Raw genomic sequence first — 14,223 nt, forward strand, 5'->3', positions numbered from 1 at the left:
TTTTTTTTTGAGATGGAGTTCTGCTCCTGTTGCCCAGGCTAAAGTGCAATGGCACAATCTTGGCTCACTGCACCCTCCACCTCCGGGGTTCAAGCCATTTTCCTGCCTCAGCCTCCCGAGTAGCTGAGATTACAGGCATGCGCCACTACGCTCGACTAATTTTGTATTTTTATTACAGACAGTGTTTCTCCATGTTGGTCAGACTGATCTCAAACTCCCAACCTCAGGTGATCCACCCACCTTGGCCTCCCAAAGTGTTAGGATTACAGGCATGAGCCACTGTGCTTGGGCTATTTTTTTTTTTTTTCTTTTTTTTTGAGACAGTTTCACTCTTGTTGCCCAGGTGGCAGTGCAACAGCACGCTCTCAGCTCACTGTAACCTCCACCTCCCAGGTTCAAGCGATTCTCCTGCCCCAGCTTCCTGAGCAGCTGGGATTACAGGCGCCTGCCACCACGCCCAGCTAATTTTTGTAGTTGTTTGTAGAGACAGGGTTTCACCATGTTGGTCGGGCTGGTCTCAAACTCCTGACCTCAGGTGATCCACCCACTTTGACCTCCCAAAATGCTGGGATTACAGGCATGAACCACTGCACCTGGCCTAAGTGGCTATTAAATAAATGAAAAATATCAGGCTTTGGGTGTATGAAATTGGTAGAAAGAGCTTAGAGGTTTTCTAAACAGCTCTACTAGCGCAGCCAGTCCCTGCTTCCCAAACTGAAGCACTTATGGACCGTTCTTGATGCTTTTTTGTCCTATTGGGGCAAAATAATTTAATTGAGTCACTTTTCTACTCTAATAAACTGTTTTTTAAAAGAAACTTTCTATCACTGCTAAAACAGGAAAAATCTATAGCATCACTTGCCATATAGGAGAACTCCAAAAATAATTTCGGGGAAAATCCAGCACATTAATAATTTCTGTGTCAGAAAAGCTGCTTCCCCAAGTTGGCTCTGCATTAGAAAAGGGAAGTTGGTGGCCTGGCGCAGTGACTCACGCCAATAATCCCAACACCTTGGGAGGCTGAGGCGGGTGGATCACCTGAGGTCAGGAGTTCAAGACCAGCCTGACCGATATGGTGAAACCCCATCTCTACTAAAAATACAAAAATTAGCCAGATGTGGTGGCGCATGCCTGTAATCCCAGCCACTCGGGAGGCTGAGGCAGGAGAATCACTTGAACCCGGGAGGTGGAGGTTGCAGTGAGCTGAGATCATACAAGTGTGCTCCGGCCTGGGCAACAGAGTGAGACTCCATCTCAAAAAAATAAAAAGAATAAAAAGAAAAAAGTAAAGGGAACTTGGTGAGGCTTAGAGAAGAGTCAGAGACCAGAACCAGGCAAGACCTTCTGGCTGGTGTCATCAGAAAGATTGAAGAGATCTGAGACCAGGCGCAGTGGCTCACACCCATAACCCCAACACTTTGGAAGGCCAACCCAGGCAGATCACTTGAGGCCAGGAGTTCGAGACCGGCCCGGCCAACATGGCGAAATCCTGTCCCTACTATAAACACAAAAATTAGCCAGGTGTGGCGGCTTACACCCGTAGTCCTAGCACTTTGGGAGGCTGAGGTGGGAGGACTGCTTGAGGCCAGTAGGTCAAGACCAGCCTGGCCAACATGGTGATATCCCATCTCTACTAAAAACACAAAAATTAGCCAAGTGTGATGGTGGGCACTTGTAATTTCAACTACTCGGGAGTCTGAGGCATGAGAATCGCTTGAGCCAGGGAGGTGGAGGTTGCAGTGAGCCCAGATCGCACCAATGCACTCCAGCCTAGGCAACAGAGTGAGACAGAATAATAATTTAAAAAATAAAGCTAAGGGAGGAGTTCAAGCTTCTTCTACAACGATAGTTTTGGACAATGGATTTCTCATTCCTGGGCAAATGTCTGTTTCCCTTGCCAAGCAGTATCCCTTGGTTTAGCCACTTCATCTCTCTGCATTTCTATTTCCTTCCCCATCTGTAAAATAGATGTATAATAATATACTCATACACTTATACAATTATAAACTATCAATTTACAGGCCAGGTGTGGTGGCTTATGCCTGTAATCCCAGCACTTTGGGAGGCTGAGGCAGGTGGATCACCTGAGGCCAGGAGTTCCAGACCAGCCTGGCCAACATGGTGAAACCCCATCTCTACAAAAAATACAAAAATTAGCTGGGTATGGTGGTGGGTGCCTGTAATCCCAGCTACTCAGGAGGCTGAAGTGAGAGAATCACTTGAAACAGGAGATGGAGGTTGCAGTGAGCCGAGATTGCACCATTGCACTCCAGCCTGGGAGACAGAGCAAGACTATCTGAAACAAACAAACAAACAAACCATAATAATCTATCTTATGGGCTCACGTAAGAATTAATGAGACAATCTTTGTGAACTGAGAAGTGCCCTCTAAACGTTAGATGGGGTTAGTGAATTGCTTTATTTTTACCCAGGGGCCAGTAGAGGTATAGAGAGGTAAAGTGACTTACCCAGAATCACACAGCTACTTGCTTGGCCAGGATCCTGCAGAGGTGAATGGCAGGAAAAGCTCCTCCTGGTGCCCGTCTTTTGCAGGCTGGTCTGGAGGGGCTACAGGAGGCCACTGAGACCAAAAGACCTCTGGTCGCTTGGGAGCGAAAACTCCTCAGAAGAACTTGTTTCCCGGCTTGAAAAGGCATGGATAAGGAACCGCAGCACAGCCCGGAGGTGAGTGAGTGGAGGTCGAGAACTCACCTGATGCTCCTTCAGAAAAGCTCATCATTGGCCAGGTGTGGTGACTCACACCTGTAATCCCAGCACTTTGGGAGGCCGAGGCAGGCGGATCACGAGGTCAGGAGTTCAAGACCAATCCGGCCAACATAGTGAAACCCCATCTCTACTAAAAATACAAAAATTAACTGGGCATGGTGGTGGACACCTGTAATCCCAGCTACTCAGGAGGCTGAGGCAGGAGAATCGTTTGAACCCAGGAGGCGGAGGTTGCAGTGAGTGGAGATCTCACCATTGCACTCTAGCCTGAGTGACAGGGCGAGACTCCGCCTCAAAAAAAAAAAAAGAAGAAAAGAAAAGCTCATCATTTGACCCCCAGTCCACCCCCCAACACTACTCTTGCTGCCCTGCCGCCTCCCCACCTTGCCTTCCAACTGATCCCACTAAGTAGTAACCGCCGATCAGGCTCAGTATATGGTTCCTCCCAGAATGCATCACAGGTTCCTACAAACATGGAACTCATGGCAGAATGACAGGCAGGAAACAAAAGAGGTATTTTAAGGCTGGGGTGGAGGGTTGGGAGGTGACTCATAACATGCAGGCAGCTGCTCACTTACTGTATAACCTGAGCAATTCCTTTCCTGGGCCTCAGTTTTCTCATCTCTTCAGTGGGGATGTCATTAGCCCCAGCTCATAGCTTATGGGGATGAAAAAAAGATGGTTTATGGAAAAGAACTTGCAAATGTCTTGCAAATGGGAAGTGCTCAAGCACTGTTAGTCATCCAGACGGTGTTAAGATCTTTGGAGTTATCCACTCTGTCCACTCCTGCCCTCAGTGGCATCTCTGGAAACTTCTCTGAAGCCGTTAGAGCCTGGGATGCCTCATTTGAGAAATTCTGGTCTAGCTTAATTAGCCTGCAACATAGGATTAGATAAAATTGGGTTAAATGCTGCCCTGCCTTCGAATAGTGATGACCCTGGACACATGGCTTAACCTCACCGGAGCTTGGTGTTTCAGGAGACAGAACAAAAAAGTAAGTTAGCTCTGTGGGAAGAGTAACTAGGTTTCCCTGCATACTCTGGGATTGTGTGGTAGTTGTTGCAGATGGCTGAATCCCACACATTAAGAGAGAGGAGAGCGAGACTGATACTATAGGCCCACATAGTAAGAGGATCTAGCCTCAGGTGTTGCTGGATCCGGGGACTCACGTGATGTCAGGATTCTCTCCCTTCATCTCCCACCCCAACTATTATCTATGTGCTGGTCTCTCCATACGGCCTATCCCTTCCCATGCAAGTTCAGCAAACCCCAGCAGAATGAGAGAGCATCTCTCTCTTAACGTCCATGTAGAAAATCCCAAGGAAGGCCTCTAATTGGCCTGGCTCGAGTCATGTGCCTGTCGGGGGCCAATCCCATACCCAGAGGGCTAGTTCCATGACTGGTGGTCCCTTCAGAGCCACAGAAGATGGTAGGGGCTGTTCCCACAAAGGAAGGGCATGTGTTTTTCCAAACAGAATAAGTAGTGTGAGTGAACCACAACATCACTTCTGTCTGTCGCCCCAGGCATGGCTTGCTGGAACCCCTTCACTGGGTTGGTTGGTTGGTTGGATTTTTGAGACAGAGTCTTGCTCTGTCACCCAGGCTGGAGTGCAGTGGTATGATGTCGGCTCACTGCAACCTCCACCTCCTGGGTTCAAGTGATTCTCCTGTCTCAGCCTTCTGAGTAGCTAGGACCACAGGCGTGCACCACCACCCCTGGCTAATTTTTTTTATTTTTTTAGTAGAGACAGGGTCTCACCATGTTGGCAGGCTGATCTTGAACTCCTGACCTCAGCTGATCTGCCTGCCTTGGCCTGTCAAAGTGCTGGGATTACAGGTGTGAGCTACTGCGCCTGACTCACCCTCTACCTTTAAATGATTTTACAGAAGTGGCAGAATTCAGTTCACGGGGGCTCTGGGAGGAACCTCTGCCAAGTCCCGGCATCCCCAGCCAACATGAAAATTACAGGTCACCCACCACTAGAACTAAACAGTAGAAACAGTCTCCAGAACTGTTTGAGAATCTCCCATAAACAGTTGACAGAAAGAAAGGGGAAAGACGGGTTTATACAAAGACCAGGCTCCCTCAGCTTCTGAACCAACCAAATGCACCCACGGAGAACTTTGGTTTTCTTTCTGAAGTATTTTGCAATCACTGGGGGAAGGGAGAGGGTGTCCTCCTAAGAGGTCACACAACAGCCACCTGCTGGTCAAGTCAGCTTCCCAAGGTATGTTGGGCGCACACGGGCCTTGGTGGTTGTTTGTATTGTTTTGTTTTTTTAATAAGTTGCCAATATTTAAAAATTTGGAGCGATCACAGAAAAATCTGGAATTCTAGACTGGGCACAGTGGCTCACACCTGAAATCCCAGCACTTCGGGAGGCCAAGGTGGGCAAATCACATGAGGCCAGGAGTTCCAGACCAGCCTGGCCAACATGGTGAAACCCCATCTCTGCTAAAAATACAAAAATTAGCTGGGTGTGGTGGCAAGCGCTGTAATCCCAGCTATTCGGCAGGCTGAGGCAGGAGAATCCCTTAAACCTGGGAGGCAGAGGTTGCAGTGAGTTGAGATCGCACCACGGCACTCCAGCCTGGGCAACAAAGTGAGACTCTGTCTCAAAAAATAAATACAAATACAATAAATACAAATACAAATACAAATAAATAAAAATAAAAATCTGGAATTTTGGTCTCGAAGTAGATCTGGCAAACCTAGGCCACATCTTCACAGGGCAATAGGAGATTGGATTTTGGTAGAGTCTACAGCATTGGACAACGTGTGCAGTCTTCAATTTGCTACAGTCCCTATCTCTCTCTCTCTCTTTTTTTTTTTTTTTTAAGAGTCTGTTTCTGTCACCCAGGCTGGCGTACAGTGGTGTGATCTCAGCTCACTGTAAGCTCTGCCTCCTGGGTTCAAGCGATTCTCCTGCCTCAGCCTCCCAAGTAGCTGGGACTACAAGTGCCTACCACCATGTCTGGCTAATTTTTGTATTTTTTATTAGAGGCAGGGTTTCTCCATGTTGCTCAGGCTATCAGGCTGGCCCTGAACTCCTGGCCTCAGGTGATTCGCGTGCCTTGGCCTCCCAAAGTGCTGGGATTACAGGTGTGAACCACCGCGCCCGGCCTCTACCACTCCCTTTTGTATCCCCCAACTCACACCTTGCCCATGTCACTCATGCATATGCCCATGCCTTGCCCCACCGTCATTTATGAGACCTGCACTAAATGGCCTTCAGTCCAGAGACCAGACATCAGACACTAATCTGGACGTCTTCCTTGATGGGAGGTGAGACCTGCAGGAGAGGAAAACGCTTGCTAAGGAGCCTGCAGGCTAAACACACTGATTCTCTGGGGCGAAGAGCTTGAATAGAACTGAGCAAAAACTCCAGCCAGAAAGAAAACTTCACAGTCAACTCTTCCCCGACCCCACTTTACAGATGGAAACACTAAGGCTCAGAGGAGAGGAGACAGAGCGGGCATTGGAATCACAGTCTCCTGGCTCCAAAGCCAAGTTCTGTCCACCCAGCCAAGCTCCTTTCTTCCTTCTATAAATTTTTGTAACAGTATGTGCAGGGGGCACGCTCGTTAGGCCCTTTGCACACATCACTCAATCTGTTTTTCCCATTCATTTGACAAGTGTTTATTGAGCTCCTACTGTGTGCAGGAGCTGGACTTGACACTGGGGACATCTTGGTGGAAAACACAGGCAAAGTCTACCCACCTGGGGTTCTAACAAGACAAAGAGAGGGTTGGAGCCATGGGCATGGCTGTGAAGGCAATGAATTAAATGGCAGGATCAGAGAGGAGGGGGTGGCCAGGGATGCTCTCTGTATGGAAGGGGCACCTTCTTGGCTTTGAGACCCAAAAGCCAAAATATTTGTGAGCAACAGGCCACACCCACTCAGTAACAGACCTGAACCACAACCCTCCATAGATGCCAAACCAAATATCAGATGAGACCAGCAATGTGGGACAAAGACCTTGGCCTTGAAGGGTCTGACCACCTGCGCTTACCAGAGGTTTTTCCTTGTGTTTCTTTTTTTATTTAATTTTATTATGGTGAGGTTGAGGGTCCTTAGTGCACAAGAAACATTCTACGAACCATAAATCAAGATCTAGGCTCGAATCCCGGCTCTGCCTTTGCTGTGTGACCTCAGGCAGGTGTCGCCACCTCTCAGAGCCTCAGCTTCCCCTTCTGTAAAATGGAGAACCTAGTAATACCCACCTGGCAGGGGATCCAGGGGAGTCAGTGAGCTCCTTCGTGTAAAGAGCTGATCCCAGCACGTGGCCCCAGGTCACAGATCTGTAATGGGGATTGAAATTACTGATAAGTGGCCGGGCGTGGTGGCTCACATCTGTAATCCCAGCACTTTGGGAGGCCAAGGCAGGTGGATCACCTGAGGTCAGGAGTTTAAGACCAGCCTGGCTAACATTGTGAAACCCTGTCTCTACTAAAAATACAAAAATTAGCCGGGCCTGGTGGTGCACGCCTGTAATCCCAGCTACTCGGGAGGCTGAGGTAGGAGAATCGCTTGAACCCAGGAGGCAGAGGTTGCAGTGAGCCGAGATCGCCACACTGCACTCCAGCCTGGGGGACAAGAGCAAAACTCCGTGTCGAAGAAGAAGGAGGAGAAGGAGAAGGAGAAGGAGAAAGAGAAGGAGAAGAAGAAGAAGAAGAAGTAGGAAGGAAGAAAGAAGGAAGAATAAAAGAAAGAAGAAAGAAGAAAAAAGAAAAAGAAATTACTGATAACCTTATCGGTTGTCAGAGCCACAGGGGACTCAGCGGGGGAACACACCCATCCTCTCACACACAGAGAGAGGAGCAGTCTGCCTGCCAGGACCACACAGCAACCCGGCTGTCAGCAGCTGCATCGCCCCAGCCTCTCCATATGGCTCAGAGCTTCTGACCTGCCTCGGAGAGACCCTTGGGCCTCCCCCTATCTCCTCCTCCCTCTCCCTCACCTTAGCTTTTCTCTGTGGCCCCTGGTTACGGCCAAAGCCTGGGGATCTTATTAGTTTGAGGCAGCCTGAGCTTCTGTCTGTGCTTTTACCCAGAGCCAGAGCACCAGCTCCCATGCACATCAGTCGTGATTCTCCACCAGCTCCAAACCACCTGGTTGTGTGTGCTGGGGGGATGGGCTGCTGTTCTGCCTCCAGGTTGACAATACAATAGTTTGAAAAGTACATGGGAGGCCGGGTGCGGTGGCTCACACCTGTAATTCCAGCACTTTGGGAGGCCAAGGCGGGCGGATCACCTGAGGTCCGGAGTTCAAAACCAGCCTGGCCAACATGGCAGAACCCCGTCTCTACTGAAAATACAAAAATTAGCTGGGTGTGGTGGCACTTGCCTGTAATCCAAGCTACTCAAGAGGCTGAGGTGGGAGAATCACTTGAACCCGGGAGGTGGAGGTTGCAGTGATCCGAGATCGCACCACTGCACTCCAGCCTGGGCAACAGAGCGAGACTTCGTCTCAAAAAAAAAAAAAGGGTGCATGGGCTCTGGAGGCAGCTGGAGTCAAATTCCAGTTCTTTTACTTCTCAGCTGTGTGCCCTTGGGCAAGTTCGCTTCTCTGAGCCCCAGTTTTCTCATCTGTGAAATGGGAACAACACCTGGCTTCTCAGGGGTCTTAGGATGGCTGGGGAGTGCCTGGCATATAGTAGGTGCTGAACACATGTGCTTTCCCATGGCCATCTAAGAGGCCTCAGAGTGCCCTCCTGCCATGCCCCTCAACTCCTGTGATTGTCTCTTAAGTGGGTACTCAGGGTGATAAGGAGGAACGGGTGAGGGAGCCAGCCTGGATCCACACCCACCCATCTCCATTGTTGGGAAAATAACCCTTTAATGCCTGGCCCTGCTGCTGGCAGCTGAGAGTATAAAATGGGACCCAGAGCCAATCTCTTCCCTCCCCTAAGGCACACCAAGGCAACAACATTTAAAAGGAAAGGCAGCAGTGACATGGAGGCTCCAGATACTGAGCCTTTCTTACGGCAAGAAGGGAGCCAGTGGGGCCCACTGCTGAAGGCCATCTGGCAGGTGTTCCATTCTACCTTCCTCCTGGGGACCCTCAGCCTCGTCATCAGTGATGTCTTCAGGTTCACTGTCCCCAAGCTGCTCAGGTGAGTCCCAGACTTCAAGTGCTCTGCTAAGGTGGGTGGTCTCTTAATGGCATCCTTCCAGGGCCAGGGGGCTTCAGCTCTCCTGCCTCTGCTTATACATCTGGTGCTCGGGACACTGGAGGGTGGGTGAGAAGGGTACTGAAAAAGGGAAATGGTTAATGAGAAAGTGACTGACCCCCAGAAGGGCAAATAAGCAAGTTCTTACCTGACTACATCAATTAGCTTTTGCTGTAAAATGCCCCAAATGTGAGTGGCTTAAAATTACAAGCATTCATTTATTTAGTTCATGGTAATGTGGGTCAGTAATGTGGGCTGGGCTCAGCTGGGCGGTTCTTCTTTTCTTGGCTGGGTTTTCTCGTGTGCCTGCAGTTGTGTATCTGAGGCTGGGATGGCTGTCTATGCTCCATGTGGGTTCCCATCCTCCAAAAGGCTAGCTCAGACTTGTTCATGTGGCTGCTTGGGAGGGTTCTAAGAAATAGGCCAAAAGCCACATTTTCTCTCGAGGCCTAGGCTCAGAACCAGCATGGCTTTACCTCCATCGTACTCTGTTGGCCAAAGCTGGTTGAGCAGCCCAGATTCAAGTGGTGTCTGCTCAGCTGCCAAAACAAAGCATCACAGACTGAGTGGCTTGAACAACAGAAATGTATTTTCTTATGATTCTGGAAGCTGGAAGTTTGAGATTAGGTATCTGTAAGGTGGTTCCATCTGAGGCTTTTGTCCTTGGCTTGCAGTTGGCCACCTCCTCCTTGTGTCCCCATGTGATCTTTCCTCTGTGTGTGCCCCCTGGTGTCTCCTTGTGTGTCTACCTTTTCTCTTCTTATAAGGACCCAGTCAGGTTGGATTAGGGCCCAGCCTAATGACCTCATTTTAACTTCATTGCCTCTTTCATGGCCCTATTTCCAAATACAGTCACATTCAGAGGTACTAGGGGTAGGGGCTTCCACATATAAATTTTGTGAGGGCACAATTTAGCCCATAACAAGTGGGGACAACAACTCCACCTCTTGATCTTGAGGAGCTGCAGTCAGATTGAAAAGGAGTATTATGGACAGTGGGGGAAATAACAGAGACCATTATTGCAAAAAAGTCAACCACACTGACTGATCCTCCACACCTGACCTGGTTTGGGCAAAGGCCACACCCATGGGCACCTCCTCTCACCAGCTGTACCTTCTCCCTCCCTCCCCTGCAAGCCTTTTCCTGGAGTTTATTGGTGATCCCAAGCCTCCAGCCTGGAAGGGCTACCTCCTCGCCGTGCTGATGTTCCTCTCGGCCTGCCTGCAAACGCTGTTTGAGCAGCAGAACATGTACAGGCTCAAAGTGCTGCAGATGAGGCTGCGGTCAGCCATCACTGGCCTGGTGTACAGAAAGGTGAGCCCTGGGGGACAAGTGCTGTCCTCCTAGACCGGGAAAAGCAACATCACTGAGCTGATGATAATGCTACCAGCAGCTGAGAACGCAGTCAGTCCTTACTTATTAGAGTCACTCAGGATACATTCTCACTTCCTTAGTTATTTCTCTTTGTTTATATGTATTTATTTTTTTGAGACAGAGTCTCGCTCTGTCGCCCAGCCTGGAGTGCAGTGGTGTAATCTCAACTCACTGTAACTTCCGCCTCCCGGGTTCATGCGATTCTCCTGCCTCAGCCTCCTGAGTAGCTAGGACTACAAACACGTGTCACCACGCATAGCTCATTTTTGTATTTTTAGTAGATAAAAGGTTTTGCCATGTTGGTCAGGCTTGTTTCAAACTCCTGGCCTCAAGTGATTTGCCTCACCTCCTTAGTTATTTCTGTAAGGTTTTGTGTGATCTGCCCCGGTACCTGGTACCTCTCTGACCTCATCCCGTCACACACATACCCGCCTCCTCCCATGTTCACTCTCCTCCAGTCACACAGGTCTCCTTTCAGTTCCTCAAATATTCCAGGCACCCACCCACCTTGGGGTCTTTGCAGTTGTTCTCACTGTCTAGACACCATTTCCACTCTCCCTAATCTAATTTTAATTTTTGAGCCTAATTTTAACTTCCACTTATTCCCCCTTGAGGATAAAGGGTTAACCTTCTGATAAGGTGGCCTGTCAGCTATGTTCCCAGACAATACTGCTTGTGGTAAAAATGACCCCTAGGCTGGGGCGCAGTGGTGCACACCTGTAATCCCAGCAATTTGGGAGGCTGAGGCAGGTGGATCACTTGAGGTCAGGAGTTCAAGACCAGCCTGGCCAACATGGCGAAACACCGTCTCTACTAAAAATACAAAAATTATCCAGGCATGGTGGCACATGCCTGTAATCCCAGCTACTCAGGAAGCTGAGAAAGGAGAATCCCTTGAACCCGGGAGGCGGAGGTTGCAGTGAGCTGAGGTCGTGCTACTGCACTGCAGCCTGGGTGACAGAGCGAGACCCCATCTGAAAAAAAAAAAAAATTGCATCTGAGCTGGAAGTTCTGTCCATGGACTGTGAATACCTGATTGGAGGCCATAGCTTTAGACTTCTGTCGGTGCAGTGGCTCTTGTCCCTTCGGGGACTCTGGAAGCTAAGTCCCTAGACTGCTGCTGTAAGAGCTATTGATTGGTTCCTATGGGGTATGGAGCATCTGAGCCAGGGCAGGTCCCTTCCCATGTAAGTCTCGCTCCCCAACACCTGAGCTGTCACCTAGGGGAGGAGGGGACAGAGGGGACAGCTCCTGGATGGCCAAGAGGGCAGCTCTTGATGCTGTCCTGCCACAGTGCTGTGTCCCAGGCTCGTGTTGCCCTGAGCATGCCAGTGCTGGGTGTGTCCTATCCTGTCTTGAGAGTCCACATTTCCTTGAGCCTAAGAGGAAGGCCGCCTGAGCAGGCAAGCAGGCGTTGTTCTTCCTTTTTCCCACCCACCCGCCAGGAGGCCTTCTTTGATCTCTCAATGAGATCAGATCCCTCCTCTCTAACCTCTGGGCTTTTTTTTTTTCTTTTTCTTTTTTTTCTTTTTTCTTTTTGTTTTTTTGACAGAGTTTTGCTCTCATTGCCCAGGTTGGAGTGCAATGGTACAGTCTGAGCTCACTGCAGTCTCCACCCCCTGGGTTCAACCGATTCTTCTGTCTCAGCCTCCCGAGTAACTGGGATTACAGGTGTGTGCCACCATGTCCCGCTAATTTTGTATTTTTAGTAGAGACGGGGTTTCACCATGTTGGCCAGGCTAGTCTCGAACTCCTGACCTTAGGTGATTCACCCACCTCAGTCTCCCAAAGTGCTGGGATTACAGGCGTGAGCCACCGTGCCCGGCCTGGGCTGCTTTTTTTATGGTACTCATCGTAACTGCCATTAAAGCATGAGTGACATCAAGCAATCGTCCTGCCTCAGCCTCCCAAGTAGCTGGGATTACAGGTGCCCAACAGCACCTGTATTTTTGTGTTTTTGTATACACAATTTCTGTATTTTTACTAGAGACGGGGTTTCGCCATATTGGCCAGGCTGATCTTGAACTCCCGGCCTCAAGCAATCCATCCGCCTCGGCCTCCCAAAGTGCTGGGATTACAGGTGTGAGACACTATGCCCGGCCAGTAATATAAATCTTTATTATAGAGCCTTGTTCCCCACCTCAAACTCCAGTCCCGGGACAGCAAGCCTGGTCTCTGTTGTTCACAGCTGTATTTTCAGTTCCCAGCTCAGTGTGAGTCACACAGTGGGCACTCTGCGAAGATTTGTTAAGTGGAGAATTTCTATGCCCAGTCATTCCCGGATCACTTCTTCACTCCCTCACACAGTCACAAAGAGAGGACTACATGTGGAATTTAGCATTCAACAGGCTGGAAGAGGTCCACTGTGACCCCAGGGTTAAGGCAGATGTGAGGCTGCCAGAGAACCAGGTTGGTGTCAGAGAAGCACATGAAAAGTCCACCCTTGTCATGCCTTCATCACCCTGGGTTCCATTCCTTGTGCAGGAGCTTACAAGGCCTGTGACTTTGGGCAAGTTGCTCAACTTCTCTGTGCCTCAGTTTCTTTAGCCGTAGAATGGGGTTAGTAAATGTTCATTTCATTGATTCTGGTCTCACATTTTTTTTCACTCTAATGCTTCCAAAATTGAGGTGTCTCTTACATGTCTTAATTTAACTGGAAATGGTGTTTTCCTTGCTGAGAGAATAATAGAGAGCATTTTATCCATGGCATTTTTTTTAAAGACAAGGTCTTGCTCTGTTGCCCACGCTGGAGTCAGTGGCACCAACATGGCTCACTGCAGCCTCAACCTCCTGGACTCAAGCGATCCTCCCACCTCAGCCTCCCCAGTAGCTAGCTGGGACCACAGGCATACCACAACCATGCCTGAGTAATTTTTTTTTTTTTTCCCTGAGACGGAGTTTTGCTCTTGTCGCCCAGACTGGAGTGCAATGGCTTGATCTTGGCTCTCTGCCACCTCCGCCTCCTGGGTTCAAGCGATTCTCCTGCCTCAGCCTCCCAAGTAACTGGGATTACAGGTGCCTGCCACCATGCCTGGCTAATTTTTGTATTTTCAGTAGAGACAGAGTTTCACCATGTTGGCCAGGCTGGTCTCAAGCTCCTGACCTCAGGTGATCTGCCTGCCTCGGCCTCCCAAAGTGCTGGGATGACACACGTGAGGCACTGCGCCTGACCCCCTGGCTAATTTTTAAGTGTTTTTGTAGATATTGGGTCTTACTATGTCGCCCAGGCTGGTCTCGAACTCCTAGGATCAAGCAGTCCTCCCATCTCAGCCTCCCAGAGTGGTGGGATTACAGGCAGGGGCCACTGCGCCTGGCCTGGCATTAGATGCAGTGAATATGGTAGTGCCTGCTTGGTACCATTCATGGCTGTGAGCACCCCAGACATGATGAGGCTGTTCCTTTAGCACAGTGCCTGGGACATGGTGAGCACTGGGCAGATGACCACCATTATCCGTGTTCCTCTGGTGTTTCCTTGCATGTTATTCATTATTACATCTCCCGTGCTTTAGGGATCTTGGAGGATTTTCATTTTTGTCATCTCTGTGGATCCTCAAACAGCCCTGAGAGGTTGGCCTAAGAGACTTTACTTACCCACCTCGCAGACACGTGAAGTGGGGCTCAGTGGGCGGAGAAGCCGCCTGGGATGTCCCTCTGCCCCGGCCTCCCCTCTCTACTTCTCTCCTTCCGCCCACCCACCAGGTCCTGGCTCTGTCCAGTGGCTCCAGAAAGGCCAGTGCGGTGGGTGACGTGGTCAACCTGGTGTCCGTGGACGTGCAGCGGCTGACTGAGAGCGTCCTCTACCTCAACGGGCTGTGGCTGCCTCTTGTCTGGATCGTGGTCTGCTTCGTCTATCTCTGGCAGGTGCGCGAGGGGAGGAAGACAGGATTTGAACGGAGTCCCCCACCCCTCCTTCTCCCCTCCTTCTCCCCCTCCTCCTCCCCCCTCCC

General features: G+C 49.9%; 1 protein-coding gene across 1 annotated transcript in view; it reads left to right on the forward strand.

The window, feature by feature from the left end:
- ABCC6 (ATP binding cassette subfamily C member 6) overlaps nucleotides 1–14,223 on the forward strand; it is a 77,248-nt gene that overhangs the window by 12,493 nt on the left and 50,532 nt on the right. Inside the window, exons 7-10 of the mRNA XM_017871707.1 lie at nucleotides 2,554–2,685; nucleotides 8,642–8,845; nucleotides 10,039–10,216; nucleotides 13,976–14,137. Of these exons, the coding sequence (XP_017727196.1) occupies nucleotides 2,554–2,685; nucleotides 8,642–8,845; nucleotides 10,039–10,216; nucleotides 13,976–14,137 (676 nt within the window). The remainder of the gene's footprint in view (nucleotides 1–2,553; nucleotides 2,686–8,641; nucleotides 8,846–10,038; nucleotides 10,217–13,975; nucleotides 14,138–14,223) is intronic.

This window comes from Rhinopithecus bieti, unplaced genomic scaffold (assembly GCF_001698545.2).
Source record: "Rhinopithecus bieti isolate Rb0 unplaced genomic scaffold, ASM169854v2 scaffold_6876, whole genome shotgun sequence".
Taxonomy (NCBI): Eukaryota; Metazoa; Chordata; class Mammalia; order Primates; family Cercopithecidae; genus Rhinopithecus; species Rhinopithecus bieti.